Genomic DNA, 22500 nt, shown 5'->3' on the forward strand with positions numbered 1-22500 from the left:
CAAGTTTAATACAATATGAGAGCATAAATATAGACTGATGATGAAGAGGGGGTTTTGTAGTGTGGATGCTTGGGCTTCAGGGCCCCCTTGGCTCTTCTTGGCCCCATGGGCTCAGCAGGCCCAAGCAGTGATCCATCTTCAATAGGAATCAGATATTTGTATCTGAACCACACCCCTCTCCACACTAAGAGACATCAAGAGCCGAAGAAGCTTCAACAATCAAGTCGCTTGAACACAGTAAAAAAAAAAGTGTTGTCATTCAATAATTTAGCGAAAACGTATATAACGTATAATAATGTAGTATATAAACGTGTATAAATTCAGATAGAGTATTTACTACAACACTGTAGAACTGTGGCCCAGTGGAATTTCAACTCCACAACTCTTATGTTTAAACAACATTGAGTGTAATTGACTGAAAATGTCACACCCCTTAAGAGTGATATTAACACTGGTATTTTTTACTGTGTACAACTTAAGTCTTTTGACTGAGATGACTAGAAGAATGAAGGAGACTCTTCACATACGCATGTCAACATAGAGGATTTGTCAACAGATCTGCTCCAAACAAATCTGGTTTCAATCTTTTCGCCTCAAGCTTATTGCCTTGCTCTCTTCCTTTAGTATCAGCAATGTCAGCTCAACAAAGACCCCGGATCTGATGACAAAACAAGTCTCGCTTGTTGACTGTGGCCACGGCGTGGTTGGTCTTGTAGTTTCCGAATGATTATATGACTTGTGTAAGCAAAAATCCAGGAAAAGAGGACAGTACCCAACAAATAAGCCTTACAGGCACTCAAGATGACTCACACTGCCAGGCTGCAGAGGAGTCACCCTCTTCCTGGCTTGATGGCCTTCAGTAGATTATCAGGCACTGCCAGGGGCTGTTATTATAGCGGCGTTGCTATATCTTAGGAATTAGGTGCCATGTGTAGTACAGTAATTCCTACGTCTGACCAGAACACAACGTTTTTCACACAAGGTTAAAGATACTGACAAGTGACTGCGGGGGGATTTCAAACCACATGCAACGCAACACCACGCCACACCACACATGTAATATTCATGTGGCCACAATGTCGTAAGTAAGAGATGACGGATACTGACTCCTACACTACTGCGAAAGCCACACGCTTCCCTCTCTAAACAACATTTTGCATGTTTCCCATGGTCGGACAAGGCTGACCACTAATTGACCGGATGCACGAGGCAATGTACTGTACTGTACTGTAGGGTGGACTCCAGTCATGCTAAGGTAGTAGCTCCAGGGAAGTGGGCAGTGGGGGGGACAAAGGGGTCACTTGTCCCGGGCCCAGGGAGAGAGGAGCCCCAGAATCGGATCCTCATTACATTGCATTGATTGGGTTTGGGGCCCTTTCAGATGTTTTTGTCCCGGCCTGTCAGCGGCAAAGGGGACAGTTGTCCCTGGTCCGGGGACAGAAGGGGGCCCAGAATCGGGTCCTCATTACATTGTATTGATTGGGTTTGGGGCCCTTTCAGATGGCTTTGTCCCGGGCTGGCTCAAAGCTGTCAGTGGCCCTGTGGTATAGCTGCGGTGTTTTGGACAGCGCCTCTCTTTGCCCGAAGGCCTCTTGGCTATTGTGGTCGTAGTCTCGACATCGTGCTATGTTATTGAGGCGGGATGGCCCTTCGGTCGGTATGTCTCCCTCCCGCCGTCAAAGCATGCCATTGGTCACGCCAAGGTCACCGGGCACATCCGGGCAGACTCAACTTGCAAACTCGCCTAGACTGTTATTTAGTTTGTCTAGTCACTGAGAATACAATACGTACACTGGTGACTATGGCATGTTGTGAAACAAAAGCAAAAAAATTCCAGCTGTCTCTGGGAAGTTTACTGTATAACAGGCACTAGGCACTCAATTGACCTGGCAAACTAGGATCACAGATACTCCTCATATGTAATATATATGTATGAGCCGTGGCCTTGTGGTTAGAGAGTTGGTCTTTCAATCTAGGGGTTGCCGGTTCGAATCCCCCCTGACCTCTCCCTACACCTCCATCCATGGCTGAAGTGCCCTTGAGCAAGGCACCTAACCCCACATTGCTCCAGGGACTGCAACTAATACCCTGAAAAATAATAGTTGTAAGTCGCTTTGAACAAATGAAAGCGTCAGCTAAGTGCAATGTAATGTAATGTAATAATATATGTATGTATATAATCTCAACTTTTGACTTTGTAAATGTCTAAATGTCACATTTTAACTGTGAGCCTGTGTCTACGAAGATGTTCACTTTACCTCCCTCTTCACAGTGACTGGACTTTTGGCCATGAAAGTGAACTACAGTACAGTAAGTTCTCTGAGGCTGTCCGAGCTCTCCAGCTACAACGTCAAAGGCATAAAAAAGTTACAATGTCAAGAGGTCAAGGGCTCAAGCTCTCAGAGCAGCCAGTGGCTGATACATTGTTTTTTTCTAAAAAACAAATTTTGGGTCTTTTTCGACTTTATTCGACAGGACAGTGTGAGACGTGGACAGGAAGTGAATGGGGAGAGAGACGGGGAGGGGTCGGCAAAAGGGCCCGGGCCGAGAATCGAACCCGGGTCAGCCGCATGACAGATGAGTGCCCTACCGGTTGGCCACGGCAGGGCCGGCAGATACACTGTGTGCCTCCATAGGGGTGGAGTAGCCTCTTACTGCAGAAGGGCCCGTCGACGGACCTACTGTATTCACTCTGCTGAAAACACTCAACTGCATCATAACAACATTGCTATGACAATGCAGAGAGTAACCGAGTAAGACTTGGGCGACCCTATTCACTTGCTGAAAATGCTTAACTACATCATGACAACATGGCTATGACATTACAGAAAGCCATAGTGCTGCGCTAAGGGGTTAACGTTTTGGTGACAATAAGGTTATAACAGAGGCTCTGCTCTACTAAGGGGTTAATGGGTGGGCCAACCAGGCACACACCCAGGGGGTAAGGTGACCACCCGTCCCGCGTAGCGTGTGCGTGTACAGCGTTTGAAGCCCAAATTATGCGTCAGTTTGTCCCGCATAATCGAGTGTGCTCGGATTCGGAAAAGAAAAAAAAGTCTCTCAATCCCTGAGACCTAGGCAGTCCCACAGGGGTCTAAGACCCACCTGCATCCAAGCAAGTCAGAGGTGGGATATTTCTTCGTTCCATGTTACTTTTTAACACCTCGTCCTAGCAGCAAACCGACTGATTCTTCCTTGTTATGCGTTCTATAGCCTATTATGAAAGCTAACCACAAGTAGCGGCAATTCTCAATACCGATGCAACGTGTGCATCAAAATGCGAGGGAAATGGCTGACTTTTTGACCAGTTAGGAGAGTTCAACAACACTGTACCACCTTAGATCAATGTGAAAACAGACACTAGTCCATGACTTTTGCAACAGAATGCGCTAGTGAAGCAGGAACTGTTTATATAATTATAATTATTAAATAAATGAAATAATAATAATTAAAAAAATACAAAATGTTGGTGGCGCGTGAGTGTGCATGCAAGCCAGGGTCTGTCCCACATTGTCCCTCAGAAGCATACCTCTTGTCCCCCCTTGGACTTATTAGCAGATGGTCACCCTACCAGAGGGTCACAGCAGGTCCCAAGGGCCAAGGACTCACTGAACCCTCATATCCAACCCCTTCCCTAACAGACCTCACATACACAGTAAAAATGGGGTGACGAAAGTACAAAGTAAACTTTTATAACTCCAGATATAGAGTATTTACAACAGTGTGGAGAGTCAAATCACTCCAACAGTGCAGTCAAAATTCTACAGGTGACCATTATAATTACAACTCTACATTACTTCACATTCCATTCCAGTGTTGATATTCACACAATATTGAGTAGAATTGACACTGACACTGACACTGCACATAGAGTAACATTTACATTACACTTGAGTGGGACTAAATGTTATGTTATATACTGTAGTATCTTCTTTCACCAATTTCACTGATGTGCTCAGGTGGGAAATTACATGTAGATGTGTTCAAAAGAGCAGGTGGGACACTAGATGTGTAGCCTGATTATCATCGACGTTCAAATCTCTTCGAGACTTGGTCTGACCAAGAGCATAACAATTAACATTTCCCAAACGGCATGGTTGACCCGCCTCCCTTGGTTTGCTTATGGTTGTTTGCTTACTGACAAAGTGGGAGGAGTTCCTGTACTTTTGGGAACTCAGAAAGTACTTGCATTGCTCTTGACCTGACTAGTTGCAACGCTGAAAGTGTTGCGTCACTAGGAGGAGGGCACAGCCTAGCTACTAGATGTGTGCAAAAAACATTTTTATTCCAGGTAAGGCAAGGCAAGTTTTTTTGTACATTTGTACATTTTATACACAGAGCCAGTTCAACATGTGTCTCACAAAAACAGCAGATAAAATAGAACAAGCCCATCTAAACCCTTTTGACCAGAGACCAGTGCTCAGGCCTATGGGCCCAACCAGGAGAGGTGTCACTTAGGAGTTCTCAATAGCAGTGGTGTAGTCTACGTAGAACGCGGGTATACGGAGTATACCCACTTCTAAATTTCAGGGATTTCAGTATACCCACTTAAAATTGATTGACCCATTGTTTTGAATAGCACAAATATATACAGTATACCCACTTCAAAAGATGCTCAATATACAGTATACCCACCATAAAAAAGTAGACTACACCACTGCTCAATAGTATGCCATTCACTGCTTTAGATTGAGCGCTTAAACTTAACTGCGTGTGACCAGCGTACTTCCTCCAGTGTTTCGCTAAGTCCTCCCGAGGCGGTCGCATATGCTAGCGTAGCTCTCTGACCTCTCATTCATGTCAGGTTACACCAACATGCCAGAGTCCCGTCGATATGAGCTACGCATTGCGGAGGGCTAACAAGCCATTACAATGTACTTAGCAGGGTTGTCGCTGACAATTTTGACCGGGCTCAGGACAAAGTCATCTGAAAGGACCCCCCATATATAATTATAATCTAATAGGGCTGGGACAACTGAACAGTTCCCTTCCCCCTTATGTCAGGATCCCTGTCCTAGGTTAGGGTTAGGGTTTGGGTTTGGGCTTGGGCCATTTTAACAGCCTGTTGGTAGCTTATCTCGACAGAACACTATCCCTGTAGGCCCTGTGGTAGTCCTTAGTTACACATCTGCTACATTTACACAGTTCCGGACCTCATACTGTACAGTAGCATACTGTGTTTTGTACTGTATATCCTTTTTTGTGAAACGGTTTTGAAAAGCCTCTGCTTGAAATTTGCTAAGCAAATAAACTTTCTTTGCCCTGCCTTGCCTGTAGATTCCCAGGAGGAACCTGATGATGGCAGAAAAGGCATCTCTTACACATAACCCCAATGCTCTCTGTACTGTGCTTCTGATCGACATGTGTTGTATGGTATATTCATCATGTCATTCTTTATAGGTTGATTTGGTTAAAACGTCAAAGTATTTCAAACATTAAACAAGACATTAAACAAGACTAAAATCAGACATCAAAACCAGAAAAGGTGGGGGTGGTGTTACAATCCCCCCACCACCTACAAATCTCATCCTGGAAAAAGCATCTGCTAAATGCAATGTAATGTAATGTCATGTAATGTAAAGTAATAACCCAGGTGTTTATGGCACTGACGGGCCTTGCATGGTAGCTACTGCTGGGCTGAGGTCAGTCAGGCGCTTATGCGCTTATGGCTGTAGTGGGTTTTACCACTAATCATTCCTACGACATGGTCATGTGTATTTTGCCAGGGGTACAGTAGGCTGTGGGTTTGGTTAGTTTCAACTTCCTCCAATGACAAAGAACGAAGGACGTCTCCCAGCTGTGAATGCAAGTGTGTGTGTGTGTGTGTGTGTGTGTGTGTGTGTGTGTGTGTGTGTGTGTGTGTGTGTGTGTGTGTGTGTGTGTGTGTGTGTGTGTGTGTGTGTGTGTGTGTGTGTGTGTGTGTGTGTGTGTGTGTGTGTGTGTGTGTGGAGTGAGAATTTTAATGTACCACACATGGGACACAAAAGGCTCCACAAAGATAGAAAAAAAGCAGAAAAGGGGTTATTTGTGGGTGTGGTACACAGTGAAGTACCGCACAATGATTGGGATGTAAGAGTGTGTGTGTGTGCGCGCGCGCGCGTGTGTGTGTGTGTGTGTGTCTGTGTGCACACGATTATGCGCGTGCGTCCATGCATGCGTGCGTGTGAGAGCCTGTGTGTATGCGTGTGTGAATGACCTTGTCTTCGTGTGCAGCATGTGTGTGTATGCTCTCACACGCACATACATGGAGGTTCTTATTGGGGCAATAAAACACCCAACATGAGAATTTATTCAGGTCAGCCTGTGTTCATTGTGTTCTATAATAAGCAGCGGGGGTTTCACGGCAGTGGAGCTCGACTCGAGAAACTTAATACGATGAGGGGAAATTCTCTCCTCACCATCAGTGTTGCCAGATGTATCTGATCGAATCCCGCCCAAAAGGTTCTCAAAAACTGCCAAAATGCACTAAATTCCGCCCAATTTCAACAATTTATATATATCTATGGGCACAAAACTGCAGAAAAAAAAACGCCAAATGGCCATTTTTTCCTGTTTTTACCTGCAGACGGCCATCCGAACTATAACCGCCCAATCTGGCAACACTGCGCACCGTAGCAAAATGTTGCCGTACAGTATAGCGGGTTGTTTTTTCTCATTGATGGATATCCCCACTTGCCCCACATTTAGCGGCCAGGCAGGCAGCCCTGGCGATGTTCACGAGAGGTGTTTACCTCAGCCCACTGGAAACTGGAAGGCACTAAAAGACGCTAATGCAAAAACCATCATAACAGGCTGCTTGCTCTCACCCGTGTATGTGCGCGTGTGCGTACCCACATGCACGTACGCACACACGCACGCACACATGTACACACACACAGACACAAACGTACGCACATACGCACGCGCGCACGCACACACACACACACAAACACACGCACAGCACGGCACAGATAATTTACAGTGAATTTCACACCATTCTCTGTCTCTAAGTACTGTCTGTGGGTGGGGATTTTATGAACCTAAGGCTCTGATTTACTGATTAAAGCTTTAACGTTTGCAGAGTGGTTTACCATATGCGGCACCCACAGTCACAGTAGTATAGCACACATGAAAGGAGTGTGTGCTTGCCTGTTCTTTCTCTTCTGTGAAGATTCTCCTTCATCCATTCTCTCTGTTTGTGACTGACACTAAGGGACTTAAACCCTTTGCCGATGTTATAACCTTATTGTCACCAAAATTGTAATGACCATGTCTTAATCCATTACTTAAGGCTCTCCGGATGTCATAGCAATGTTGTAGTAAAGTATTTTCAGCAAAGAGTGAATAGGCTGGTGGACTGGGCCCATCTGCAGTGAGACGCTACCGTCATTTAGGTTCAAGGTATTGGTTAGTCCGACAAGCAATGGGAACTACATTGCATGACACTTGACTGACTCTCTTATCCAAAGCAACATTACTGCAAGTTGTTAAGGTTCAATGTATTGGTTGTTCCTTGAAGCAATGTGGGGTTGGTTGCTGTGCTCAAAGTGAGTTCAGCCATAGATGAAAGGTTTAGAGAGACGTTCATTCATTGAATTGCCCATTCATTGACCTGAAATGCCACTGTAAAAAAACATGTGAAAAAAGCAAAGCAAAATTCTAGTTGCAAGCCAAGAATTTTAGTTGAAGGGGATTTTTTTTCAACTGCATTCATCATTGTAGGGAGTATTATATGTACTATTTTCTGCTTGTGTTGGAGAATCCTATAGCGCAGGTCGTAAAAGAAGGGTTGTCAGGGGACAGGGCTGGACAGGGATGAAAAAGCAGGCCGGGCATTTAAGTCAAGACCCATCCGTCAGGTATTGAGAGAGACAATGAAGCCTGTGACAACAGTTTTAGCAATCTATTGCGAGCTATTTTAATCGCAACAGCCAAAATTACTATTTAAATCTGACTCGGAGAGGTAAGCTGTAGCTGATACAGTGTCCTGATACGACTGATACCACTGCATTGAGGGGAGGAACAGGCCAAAATCATCAACAGTCCACCGGGAAAATGCCCTGTACGCCTTATGGCCAATCCAGCCATGTCAGGGGGTGTTCATTCATACATGAAGCACGCCCAAAAAGGCAAAACAAATGTACTTTTAACACATGAAAAAGGCTGCCGGCAGTAGCCTGTCAGGTGTGAACTTCCTTTGCAGTGACTTATCACCTGAGCGCTGCGAAGCCGGTACTCGGCGACCTGATACAACACATGCTTCTTAAGACCTAGAACATTCTGCTCTCCTCTCCTCTCCTAGCTGACTGTTTATCACTGCAGGGAAGAACGGAAGATATCAAGTTGACCTTGCGCTACAGGAAAGTATGGAAAGTCTACAAAATAAACAGTCTTCCTCAGACACATACAGTCTGGCCTCTGACCATCTGTGTCTCTTAGTACTGTATGTTTATTTGACAGTGGTGGCTTTTTGTAGATCTAACCTACTCTTTCCATTGCCTCAGGCTTTTTGTTTATGAGTCACGGACATCCCCTAAAACATCCCTGCTGTGCTGTTTGCATGGTAACGGATATTGACAGGTGCAATGTTGGTGCCGTCATCCCTGTCACTGGGTTTGTTTAATTTGTGTGACTTTGATAACTTCAATGTTTGCCCTATATACTATATTTAGTGTGTGTATAGGGACGAAGATTGTCATTTTGTGAAGAGCTTTGTCAATAAAGCTGACTTTGACTTTGTTGGTTTGGATTGACTTCGCTTAGCAACGAGCCGCCCCCTGATCAGTGTTGCCAGATGGAAAATGCTGAATTATCGTACCAAAACCTCAAGATTATCGATTATCCTCTCTGAAATGATCGTACATCACTTTTTTTTGATTGTACAGAGGACAAAAACGGACAAAATTATGGTAAAAATATGATAATTATCGTACATCTGGCAAACTGCCCCTGATACTCCTGTACATTGATCACTCAGTGGGTTGTCATGGATTTCTAGTGTATAATCTTCGCAGAACACAACAGTGCAAGGCAAATTTTGCAGGGTTAATTCATCACCTTAAAGAGTAGGACCAACTATTGCTACATATCTGTGATGGTGGAAAATTGTCTTGCCAATGCGTCAGAAGATGAACTACATACAGTTCAGTATAGTATTTCTTTAACACAGTGGTTCTCAGCCTTTTTTTGAATAAACGCCCCCTTGACTTCATCAGAAGCATGCAGACGCTCCATGGGAAGCTGTAGAGCCCTGTTGAGAAACACTGCTTTAATGGAAGAGTATGAGAGGGGTTAGAGGCCTTTGCTGCACATAGATGAAAACGACTTAGTGTTGCTTTCAAAGACTGATGCAGGAACTAGGAAACACTTTCCTTTTAGTTTCTTTAAAGTGTATCAACATGTGATATTATGAATTACTGTGTACACTACATGCTGTATCTAAGTCTAAACAAATGGTACAATGCAAGTAGGTACATGCTTTTGCCTACTTGTTTTTATAAACCCAACCACCACCACCGCTTATGGGTGACTTAATATGTGCTTTTTCTTTCTTTTCCCTTTCCTTTCTTTTCCTCTCATTCCTTCCTTGCTTTTGCATACTTTGTTAAACTGAATCTAATCAATGTACAGTAGCAGTGACATTAGACAAAGTGTAAACTATTGTTCTTCCTGCCCAAGTCTTTTTTTGAAGTGTTCTTGCACACCTCCTTTGATCAGGTGCATGGGAGATCCCCAGGATCACCATTACATCACATTTGTTAGACAACAAACTCTCACACACAGTCCTCATATGCAAACTTGTGATTATAGCCATCTTGGTCTACTGACCTTCATCAAGTAAAAAGTTAAGCTTAAAGAAGGTCACTTTAACGTTGCAATTAAAACTTTGGAAATGAAGACTGTGTGCAGGGGGTTTCTGCTTTCTAAAGTCCAGGTCCCAGGGTATTTTGTTCTGGTTGCTTTGTTGCATACTGTATAACACACAGCTGTCAGGGCGGGATGGCAGTGACATCATCCGGTGCTATCTATCTCTCCTCCTCGGGTGTGTCGGTTGTTCAGGTCACCTCTGACCTTTGACCTTTGGGTATGGAGTAAAAGTTTCAGCCCATGTGGATGACCACATGCAGGGAGTCGGTCCACCACCCCCCCACTGTGCCGCTGGGCTGTTGCACAAACCTCTCTGTTGACAGCATTGACTGGGCCCGGGACAAAAGTGCATACAATATACATGGGTTCGCCGTGTTTGTAAACACAATGTTGTGAGGATGAGCAAGACACTTAGCCTGATAAACCAGCCTAAATGCAGGCAAAACATTTTGCCGTCCAGCAGTTGGCGCTGGTTTTCTAGGCTACAAGACACTGGCAGCCAACCATGTGAGCTTATTTTTTGACCGACAGCGGTTTCCAACAATCAGAGGTTGAGTTGTGTGCAGCTAGTTTCGCGCAGTCAGGTTAAAACAAAAGTTTAGAACCCGATTCTGGGGGCCCCATCTCCCTGGGCCTGGGTCAACTAACCGCTTTGTCCCCGATTTCTGGGGGCCTGATTATACTCTATGTGCTGTATGTAGACATGTGCAAAATGTGGGATGTGTGTATGTAGCACCAGGCCCTGTGCCCTATATGCTCTCCACCGCCCCTAATCTTGGGCCTTGCTATCCTGTGCTATACACACACACAGACACACACACACACACATACACAGCGACGCAGGTATACGCGCGCACACACATACACACACACACACAAACACGAAGACACGCGCACACAGACACAGACACACACACACACACACACACACAAACACATACACAAACAAACACAAAGACACACGCGCGCACACACACACACGAACACATACACACACAAACACAAAGACACACGCGCGCACACACACGCGCATGCACAGACAGACAGACAGACAGACAGACAGACAGACAGACAGACAGACAGACAGACACACACACACACACACACACACACACACACACACACACACACACACACACACACACACACACACACACACACACACTGTGGTGCCTCTGGATATACTGTATGGGATATGAGGATTGTGCATTATATATTTTGTTTATCCTGCTGGACACGCCTATTTCCATTCTAATTGATAATTAAGTATCTCTACTCTCTCTTCAAGTCTCTACACTCTACAAACCTCTCCCCATCATACACCCACGCATTCTCTGTTGCTTTTACATTGGTAATTATTAATCAGCAATTTCCACCACCCAAAATGACTAAGAATCTTTATCTCTAATCTCTTTGCAATTACCCTCTACAAACCCCTCCCTCCCACTCATCCACCCACCCACCTAACCCATTTTAGCCTGAGGCACCTGCAAAAGGGGCCTGCTGAATGCCCTAAGCCCTTTTTGGGGAAATGAGCCCTCTGTCTATTAACTCCTAAATATCTCAGCCTCCAAAGCACATAAAAACATGAAATAAGGTGCATTTAAAAGCTAAGACTCTTATCTAGCAGTAGAATGTGTTCAGCTCTAGCATACCCACATTTGTATTAGAAAAGCTCAAATCTCAAGAGCCTGAATGCAGCGTATATGTTGCTCCAGGCGGCAAAGGTCAAACAACATAAATGCATCATCCGGCAAAAATGGGTTAATAAGTATCTCTTCTCCCTCCCACCCTCATGTCTCTTCTGCAATGGGAATTATTTATTATCATAACACTCTGATGGCATGCAATGCGGTTTCTACTTTCAGAGCCAAAGAGAGCACCATTGCGAGGGAACACAACAGGGGTGTATTTCTGGAAAGCGTAGTTGTTAGCAGTTAGCAACTTCGGTAGTTGCCAATGGGAAATTGCATTGCAACCAACAAAGTAGCTAACATAGTTAGCTACTACCCTTTCCAGAAATGCACCCCTGATTAGTGAATAAATGACCGTGCCAGTTGTTGTTGTTATCCCTGAGGGGAGGGAAAACACCACTGGTGCAAGTCAATTATACGCCGGCAATATTTGTATTTGTCTTTCATTCGAGCGAGGAAGCCCTGCAGTGTTGTGATGATCTTGTTGAACAGGAAACCGTGGTCAAGAGGGCAGTATACAAAGAGAAATAAAAAATAAATACGTTTTTTTTCTCTCACACACTTTGGACAGCCCCACCCCCCTCCCCTCTCATCCCCATTCTATCTCTCTCTCTCTTTCTTTCTCTTTCTCTCTCTTTCTCTTGCACTCTCTCCATCACACACACACACACACACACACACACACACACACACACACACACACACACACACACACACACACACACACACACACACACACACACACACACACACACTCTCCGTCACACACACACACACACACACACTCTCCGTCACACACATACACATAAATATTTTGGTATCTCCTCTAAGGATAGAGGTATGTGAAGTCAAGTTGCTTGGACACCTTCCAGTAGTAGTGTTGTGTTTGTGCACAAAAGGAGGAGGAGGAGGTGGAGGAGGAGAACAAAACAGTGTGAGCCAGTGTGAAGATGTGTGTGTGTGTGTGTGTGTGTGTGTGTGTGTGTGTGTGTGTGTGTGTGTGTGTGTGTGTGTGTGTGTGTGTGTGTGTGTGTGTGTGTGTGTGTGTGTGTGTGCTTGCATGTGTGAGGGAGGGAGGGAGAGACAGAGAAGGACCCATGAAGTGTGAGGGATATGTCTACATTTTAACAAAGAAAGCTGTGTGCCAGTTTGAGTGACTGAGAAAAGGTAGTGAAACAAGAGAAAAGAAAGAAAGATATAGACCGACAAAGATTTTGGCAGAAAAGGGGGTCTTAGGGTGTGTGTGTGTGTGTGGAGGTGGGGGGGGGGCTGGGTGGCGCCATCATTATGTAGGATGGAGAGGAAGAGAGAGAGGGCAGGCAAGAGAAGGATGTAGTGACAGAGATGGAGAGAGGGATGGAGAGAGAGAAAAATGTTGGAGGGGCTGACTGATTGACTGTACTGGTGATTTTGGGTGACGCAGAGCAACAGAGAGGGAAAGAGAGAGGAAAAACTGAGGGAAAGAGGGAGATGTAGAGAGTCCAAGGGAAGGGTGGCAATGGCATTGAGGTGGTTTCTGTAGAATGATGAAGGGGGATAGGGGGGTGAGTGCGAGGGAGAGAGAGCTGGGGAGGTGGCACAGCACTGGGTGCGTTCCAATATGCGACCTTGCGTCCGCCACTTGTGCTTGTGGCCTCATACCAGGAAATAATATGTCGTGATGACATCACTAACAACAGCATTATATTTCAATATCTCACAAAAGCTCAATTGTAAAGTCATTTTCTCATTTTCAAACAGGATGGTAAATGAAGAATAGTCCCCCAAAAATTGTTTTTGCTAGGCTGACAGCGGGGAAACTTAATTGTTTTCTCCATGGGGGCGGGGCATCAGCAAAGCGTGAGGCCACAAGCCCAAGTGGAGGACGCAAGGTCGCACATTGGAACGCACTCACTGCCTGCATTGAGGTGATTCCTGTGTAGGATGATGAGCCGGGGCACGAGAATGTGATGGGCCGGCAGGCAGATTAGAGCTGACCAGCTCAGCCCTAAAGCGCAGCCAAGCAGTAACAAAAACAAAGAGTGGGAGAGAGAAAACGACACAAAAGAACGGGGGAGGACAGAGGGAGGAAGAATGAGAGAGCAAGTGGTGAACCAAAACTTTCAGAGTCCCCCAAAAATAGTTCGGATTCATATTCTTTAGAAGTGACCGTCGGTTGCCGCTCAGTGACTTATGACTAAAGCTCTTTTCCGACTCTTGGTAAATTAACACTAAGCAAATATGATAACATTTTAGGTTTATGTGTGTTTTTGGGGTTGGACTTTTCAGATACCACAGGAATGCAACCCTATCTGAACTCCTCTGAACTGTAAAACCACATTGCTCATTGTTGTCCTGCCAAGCATGTGTCTGTGTTACACACACACACACACACACACACACACACACACACACACACACACACACACACACACACACACACACACACACACACACACACACACACACCAGTTGCAATTACCTAGTTGAGTGAGTGTGTGTTCAACTGGCACCCAATTCAGTTTCTCCCACTGTTGTCCCGTTTATAGCCTGTCATCTTGTCAGTGTCTGACACATTCTCTCTGCCTTTTGGACCGGTTCCTATGGTTGATGCTAGATCCCAGCAGCCGGGCGGACAGGGGGCGGTGTTCAGAACGTTCTATGCTGCCTCCGATTGTTACGTCTTCTGTTATAACTTTGTTGTGATCTGTAGCAATGGCGGGCATCGCTTGACTTCAAAAAGAAAAGCTACTCCGAAAAACACGATTTAAAGGAATTTCTGGATCATTATTATGGTATTAAACAGATTAAAATTACGACACGAGTTGGTAAAAGGTTTGATTTATCCTCCTTCTCTGTCGGTGGCTCTATGATAATCGTTATTATTCGTCACTTTACACTGTAAATAGTCAGACCCACATTTAGTTATTTTGGCGAGAGTAGCCTAACTAAAGTAAAAAGGTAAAGTAAAATTTGTATAATGCCATAACCACCACATTTTAAATATACTTGGAGTAACTTGCCCACGCTGGATTGTAGAGAAGACAGATAGCCTATGTACAGGCTATTAAGAAAAGATGTCATCATATCCAGTGTTGGGCATTAGGCTACTCAAAAACAGTTGGCTAATGCATTACTTGGGCTATTAGGCTACATGTTACTGCCTTTTCAAAATAATCCCTTACACTACAATATTACTATAGTTAAAATGTAAGCAGTGGTGGACAAAGTAAAAGTACTTTTATGGTGTTATTACAACAGTTGCACATTATATTAAGCCTACATAGGCCAGCTGTTACACTGACTGTTTATTGAGAAAGACTGATATTACTGAAAAACATTAAAAACCAAGAAGGACCCACCACTAACTCAATCCAACGTGTGCAGGATCAGCTCATCCTAAGACAAGTACATTGGTCTACTTTTTTGCTCAGTTAAGTTACCTGTGTTGGAAAGAAACAGTTTCTTTTTCAACTTTTACTTTGTCCACCACTGAATGTAAGGCATTACACTACTTTTGCATAACTTTAGTTAGCCTACTTTTGCCAAAAGAACTGTAGGCCTAAATATGGATCTGGCAATTTATTAGTGGAAATCAAGCTCGTGTCTTGAGTTTTTCACCCCCCCATCCAGGTGTTTGTAATGCATTGTAACTGGAGTTATTTAGCATTGCAATTAAGTAAATGTTACACATTTTGCCCTGTAATGCCTTACATTACTGCATTACAGCTAAAAGTAATGCATTACAGTAATTAAATACTTTTGTAATGCATTACTGCCCAACACTGATCACATTGTGCATGTGTAGTGGTTGAGTTTCAATTTGGAGATATGGTTTATTGTCCATTGTACCCACAAACTTAAACACATCAGTTAGCTTTTAAGTCATTTAAACCGCTTCTTTACCTTCATGTACTGCCAATCCATTACTTAAGTGTCTGAAGGCCTGTTTTTTGTTTGCTTAAATGAAAGCTATACAACGTGACATCAACATTGTGGAAAGCCTTTATTGTCATTCCACCAGCACATTGACATTTAAAGGGTCACCATTAAGTGAACAAAAATTAACATAGGAAACATGTGCACAGTAAAAAAAATAAAAAGAAGAAGAAGAAGAAGAAGAAGAATGATAATGTGAAACTACTGTATATTAACTATACATAGCACTTGTCCAAATCCTGGAGGTTAACAGGCATATACGCGTAACTCACATCTTTGAGACTTAAGAGACTTGCAGCATCCAGTGATGAGGTAGCAATCACATTTAGATACATTTTCAACAGGTAGGCAACTGACAACAGATGAATTGACTAGGTATAATACTTGTTAATGATGACAGTACTTGACACCCCTCAGCTTCAGTTTTGAAACTGAAATGTTGTTCATGTCTGTTACAACAAATACATCAGGTAAACAATACAATCAGGTAAACAATGTGATAGTGTTACTTCAGCCCTTCTTCACATGTAATGGTGATTGCACCCATAAGTGGTAGGTGTGCCCTGAAAAATCTGAAGAGTGCTGTCCTTCGCCTCCTTCCTTCACCTATGTTTTATGTGGGATTCAGCCCCCAGTTAAAGTCTGTATTTATCAGTAGCCGATAGCGTGAGCATGTCTCTTGGGGCCTATGCTACAAAGCTGGTTTAGAAAAAGTTAAAGGGATGGTTCGGAGTAGAATCACCCTAATGCCATTTGAACCGTGACACCCATCCACCTTTACACCCGAAGTGTTTTCTGCCGCAGACTTACATCAACAGAGTTGCCGTGTTATTCGATGTTTATTCCGGTTAGCTTGACTCAAGCGCATATGGATACTGGGCACCGTCTCCAAACTTTCCCCACAAAAATAACATGTCATTACACCAAACTTCTGCAGTAGCACAAATATGGTCTGTACTCACGAAACGAAGCATTTGGAAGTTTGGAAATAGTCCAGGAGTTTAGTATTATCAACACAAGCTGAATAGCTTCTCTGCTGCTAAAGCTGTGCCAACGTTACTTCCGTCATATGAGACAAGCCCGTAAAAGTCTTCAACAAACTTCCAGACGAGAGTGTTAAAAAAGTTTTCACTGAATTGTGATTAAGGCTTATATTTTCAAGGCAATACTTAAAAGATATTTCAAATCTTACCTACTATCAATTAGACAAGGATTTTCGTTATCAATACTGATGCTGAATTCACTTTTCATTGTGCATATTATGAGCTTCGTTGAGGACTCTTACATGCTTGTCTTAGATGACGGAAGTAACGTTGGCGCAGCTTTAGCAGCAGAGAAGCTATTCGGCTTGTGTTGATAATAATAAACTCCTGGACTATTTCCAAACTTCCAAATGCTTCGTTTCGTGAGTACAGACCATATTTGTGCTACTGCAGAAGTTTGGTGTCATGACATGTTATTTTTGTGGGGAAAGTTTGGAGATGGTGCCCAGTATCCATATGCGCTTGAGTCAAGCTAACCGGAATAAACATCGAATAACACGGCAACTCTGTTGATGTAAGGCTGCGGCAGAAAACACTTCGGGTGTAAAGGTGGATGGGTGTCACGGTTCAAATGGCATTAGGGTGATTCTACTCCGAACCATCGCTTTAAGGTTAAGTTAAGAGGTAAATCGTCTAATAGAAGAGCCTGGGGTCCTCATTTTGTTTAGAAAAGCTCTTGTATTAGATGATTTGCCTCTTAACTTATCCTGTAGTATAGGCCCCTGCACTCTACCCTGTGCAATCAACAAATGTAATCATGGAGACAGAGAAGCTTAGATAAGTTGAGATCTTGAATGTCATGGGTGTAAATGTGCCTAATATGAAATAATGTATGGGGCATTGTTTTTTTCCCACAATAACATTGCTGTGATTCCTGGTGTAATCGCACATGCACTGAAGAAATCTCTCTAATGTGTAGAGTTAGGCACCAGTGATCCACAGAGATTTTTGATGATGCACTGTAAAATCTTAGGGTCTGAGGTGCAGTTTGAGTACCATGGCATGATGCAGTATATAATGATAGATTCAGTTGTTTACGAGTAGTGTTTGTGGTAGTTTTTAACATGGTTCACAAGAAGTGTAGATAGACTTGGCAGAGGTGTTGGTGGTCCATAACTGGTCCTGGATGATGTGCGTACCACCTCCACTGGCTCTCCTCTGAAGAGTTGGACACACTGGCAATGTCACCTGAAGTTTTGCAAATAATAAAGATTAGACAGGGGCAGCCATGACTCAATGGTTAGTGGGTCATTTCACGTGAAATCAGACACTTTGGGACCCGACCGACTCAGATTTCAATCGTACTTGCTGTGCCTGTTTAGTAGCAAGGTAGCACCCTAGAACTGCATGTGTGAATCTGACACCAATATTAAGAGAGAAACAGACTAGCAAAGGTTTACATATGAGAGTAGGACACTATACATTCAGCCTTGATTATATCAGTCAGGGTAAGTCACAAAAAGATGTCTGAGGTGTTTGAAAGCTCTTTTCTGGCTCTACAAATTACACACACAGCATGGAATACAGCAACCATCAGAATATGAGTTATGATACATTGAAAAGTTAAAAATCGAATACTAAAAAAATAAAGAAAAATAAACTAAACAGGCACAGCAAGTATGATTGAAATCTGTGTCGGTCGGGTCCCAAAGAGTCTGATTTCACGTGAAATGACCCTAATGCCTTTAGGTCAGAGGATCGGCCAAGTGTAATGTACGAATCGATTTTTGTGATTTTCAAAACATTTTCAAAACATTCAATGTGTTAATAATAATATGTAACATTGTGCAAAGACAACATGTTAGTTGTATTAGCCAAGCAGAAGTACCGTATTGTTCTGAGGAAAACATGTGCTCATTCGAAATGTCACCCTTGCAACAAATCCCAAAAGTTGAAAAGGCAGGCCCGACCTCTCCCTACATCTCCATCCATGGCTGAAGTGCCCTTGAGCAAGTCAAGTGAAGTCGGCTTTATTGTAAAATTTCTTTACATGCAGTGGTCATGCAAAGAATTTGCAATTACGTTTCTTACTTTCCCATGCAGACATAGGCATAGACTTTAGGTGTGGACAGGCATAGACAATTAGACATAAAACAGTAAGCATACATTGCACCTAGAGTACTTATACAACACCCATACAGACATTATGTGCAAGACTGGGCAACAGCAAATATACCCTGACAAATAGAAATTGTAAGTCACTTTGAATAAAAAATGAAAGCGTCAGCTAAGTGTAATGTAATGTAATATCCTGACTGCAAGCTGCAAGCTTTATCACCTATTTTCTCTTATAAAGCAACCACACTGTCATATATTAGAGGCGGGTATTGGCAAGGGGTAGGCGATGTGATTCACGATTAACATGCCACTATGCGATTATATCATGATGCATCGCAATAGGGTGTCATTTCGATGCATCGCGATACATTGCAAAATTTACTTCAGTAAAAAAACAGTTGCTTAGGCTACTTATTATTTACTTGAGTAAATATATAAACCTATTCACTTCAGTAAATATGTAAAGATACAGCTCACTTGTCAATTGCTGTGTAGCATTCATAAGTCAATTCATGTGAGTTTATCAGTAATCTGGGAGATAGCTTTATAAACTGAAGTAAAAGTACATAATTATCATATCCAAATTTACCCACAAGGCAGTTTTCCCTTTCTAACATCTCCATGGGATCTTATTTTCAATGATCTTTCTGTGCAATAGGTCATTGTTGGATATGTTGACCAAGTGCTATAACTTTTCGGAGTTGAGCGCACTTTCTCTACTAAACGACAATAAAACCGACTTGACTTGACAGTGTGTGTGTGTGTGTGTGTGTGTGTGTGTGAGAGAGAGAGGGATTAAATGGTAAAACCAACCTCTGCTTTCAAAACTTGTTTGGTTTCGTTGACCCCCCTCTTCCTTCAGGTGACCCGTTTGTGTACATCCGTGGACTGACGGCAGCAGCATCTGAATAGGGAACACCCAGGTCAACACTGGATTTAATGGGGAAAAAATATTTAATTACAGCAATGCATTACTTTTGCAGTAATACAGTAATGAACTGGGAAAGGGCAGTGATATTTGCTTAGTTACAATGCCAGTAACAGATTGGCAGCTGTAGCATAGGGCCTACATAGAAAAGGTATGAGTACTTGTGCATTAGGCGAACAGCCAACAGCTGTCAGTAGGCTCTTCATCGTTCATGTTCAGTAGATCTTGCAGCTACCTCATCCTCCTGTCAAGCAGCAGTTAGAATATCTAGGAAATAAACAAAAAACAACAGTAAATCTGTGCTCACCAGTTTGTGTTGAATGTTATAAACCTGATGACTTCCTGCCTTAGTACCATAACGTGTTGAGATCATTTTATTCATTATTTGTATGCCTGTATGTTTACTTTCTAGTGTGACGTGGTGCCTACAAAACTTTGAACAACTTAAGTTTGCATTACATTACATTACATTGCATTTGGCAGACGCTAACCAAAGCGACTTTCAAAAGAAAAGTTTGCATGCAGCCACTTTGAAGTTGGCCTGATGTGTTTTCACATAGACCTTAAAATAATCTCTGTAAAGAGAGATCCTACAATATGCTTACATCAACCAAAGGGCTGCACATGGAACAAACGAAATAAAATAATAATAATAATAAGTGATATGATACGACGGTCGTGTATAAAACAAGCTACAAAATGCTTTTCCTGCGGTTTGTTTTCAAGTACCAAATAGCTCAAACTAGACAGTTCAAAACTGTAATAAATAAAACGGTGAATTACCTCGGCTGACATCCCATGAAGTGTGAAGAAGTGCACCTCGATTCCGCCTGTCAAACTGTCCTCCCAGGTCTCTTGAGTGGCACGAAATACGGGACATAGCAACACCTTTTACCAACTCGTGTCGTAATTTTAATCTGTTTAATACCATAATAATGATCCAGAAATTCCTTTAAATCGTGTTTTTCGGAGTAGCTTTTCTTTTTGAAGTCAAGCGATGCCCGCCATTGCTACAGATCACAACAAAGTTATAACAGAAGACGTAACAATCGGAGGCAGCATAGAACGTTCTGAACACCGCCCCCTGTCCGCCCGGCTGCTGGGATCTAGCATCAACCTTCCTGAATCCCACCCCGTCACTTCAAGCTGCTTTCTCTGCGCCCTGGCCCCGTCACGATGGGAATAGGGGAGCGCATTGTTGCTGTGCCGCTCCCCACTGTCCTCCAGCTCCCTCTCCACCCCGAGAAAAAGGCAGAGGACGCAACTTGGCCACAAATCTCGCTGTTGTGTTTCTGGGCCCGTCGCCTATTTTCTATTTTCCCAGGACAACCCAGTCTACGCTATGCATAGCTGGTGTATAATTGACACACAAACTAAGGTCGAGCTGGTTTGCTGAGACCTGACATACTCAGAGATAGTTCGTAGTAGACACCTCCTGGCACGCACTCGATCTGTCTGATAAATAGCTCGGCGCGTAAATAAATAACTGGTTGGGAAAGTAGCGCTCGGAGTATCCGATGATGATGTGATTGATGCGCCTCCAAATCACCCGTAACACTCGCATGTGTTTGCTTGGCTCATTTGCACACTAGTCTAATCATTCATTCAGCTGTCAAATGAATTCACCCGAAGTAATTTCTCCACAACGGCAGTGAGCACATTGTGGATTTATTGTGGAATCGCCATCTGATATTCTGTCATGCGTTATAATCACATCGGCTTTTGTTCCTCTCAATAAACTCGAGCTGGGGTATAAGAGCAGTCAACGAGGCGGCGAGCCACGGACAGACCCCCATTCCGGTTTGGTCGAAAACGGCTGGAAAATGCTGTAACTCCCTAAAAAGTACTTGCAAATAAATGTGCCCTCTCCATTTTGCTTTTGCAACTACGTCTCCATTCTTTCCGTTGAAAACCTCACGCGTCCACACTGAAAGGAGTTCCCCCCGTGTCACCACAAAAGCGTAGTAAGTTTAACAATGTGTGTCCAAGGTAGTGGGACTATCATCTGAAATTCTTCCTCCCCCGCCTACTCTGTAGTAAGCACTTTTAACGGTAGCCTTCCCTCCCTCCATCCAACCGGCTGTGTGCTGGGAAGCGACGTTGGCATAGAGCGGGCTAGTTTAGTGTAGCGGAATTAAACGCGCAAGTCCACAAAAGCTCGGTTCCAGTTCAAACACAGCAGCGACCACCGGGTAGCCAGTCGACATGAACGGTGCATTTATACGCTCGGAATGACTCACTTCGTCGCAGTGAAGAAGAGGCCGTCATCCCCTCAGCAAAAGTGAAAGCTGTGGGAGGCTCGCGGTGAGAGACAACACCTGCGAGGTCGTTTAAATGGAGAGGGGAGGCGGACTGACAATTCTGTGCTGCTGCCGCCGTGCGCGCCCCTGAAAAAGGGGGCTCCTGTGTTCCGTGGAAACAAGCGATCGCTTGTTGATTTGCCTCCGTGATAATCTGATTTCGGAGAGATGTGAACGCCACGAGGATTACAGGGTTACAGGGTAAATACAAGCAAAAACGTGTCACAATGTGGACCGCGCACTCCGCGCTGCGCCTTTTGTTCGAGAGGGACCAGGTTGTTGGCGGCTGCGTCGTTCTCCTCGTCGGATGCAGATCTCAGTAGCGACTCTGACCACCTGGCAGTGCTGTCTACGGGGCCGAGCCGCTTCCTCCCTCCATGCTGATATGACTTCCTGGCTGCGCAAATACACCAACTTCATTCTGCATCGCGAACTGCAACTGCTCGTCGCACTGTTCACAGTTTGTACCAGCATCTCTCTTGCGGGTGAGTTGCCAGTATAAAGAATAGGCGCTTTGTTTTGCTGTCGTGGTGTTTTCATAACAAAATGCTCATGTGTTATAAAAGGCTAACTAACATATAGAAACACTTTGCTCCAGTCTTGGAGCAGCTGCACACTTGGAAGACTGCTTCTGTGTGTCCTTCCGAAAAAAGAAAAAAAAAACATGCGGTCTACTAAATTACAGGAGGTATTCAATTGGCCATGACCTAATT

At 43.8% G+C, this 22500-nt stretch overlaps 1 protein-coding gene and 1 long non-coding RNA gene across 2 annotated transcripts in view; one reads left to right on the forward strand and one right to left on the reverse strand.

Annotated features, from left to right (window-relative positions):
* Positions 1–17287: 17287 nt before the first annotated feature.
* Positions 17288–20581, reverse strand: LOC134435802 (uncharacterized). The gene is made up of 4 exons (XR_010032096.1): positions 20271–20581; positions 19649–19754; positions 19373–19489; positions 17288–17689 (listed from the first exon to the last, which is right to left on the reverse strand). It is a non-coding gene; the product is annotated as an uncharacterized LOC134435802 (long non-coding RNA).
* A 1074-nt stretch (positions 20582–21655) lies between these two features.
* Positions 21656–22500, forward strand: part of itgb8 (integrin, beta 8) — a 55079-nt gene continuing 54234 nt past the window's right edge. Inside the window, exon 1 of the mRNA XM_063184847.1 lies at positions 21656–22272. Within this exon, the coding sequence (XP_063040917.1) occupies positions 22095–22272 (178 nt within the window). The 5' untranslated portion in view covers positions 21656–22094. The remainder of the gene's footprint in view (positions 22273–22500) is intronic.

This window comes from Engraulis encrasicolus, chromosome 20 (genome assembly GCF_034702125.1).
Source record: "Engraulis encrasicolus isolate BLACKSEA-1 chromosome 20, IST_EnEncr_1.0, whole genome shotgun sequence".
NCBI lineage: Eukaryota > Metazoa > Chordata > Actinopteri > Clupeiformes > Engraulidae > Engraulis > Engraulis encrasicolus.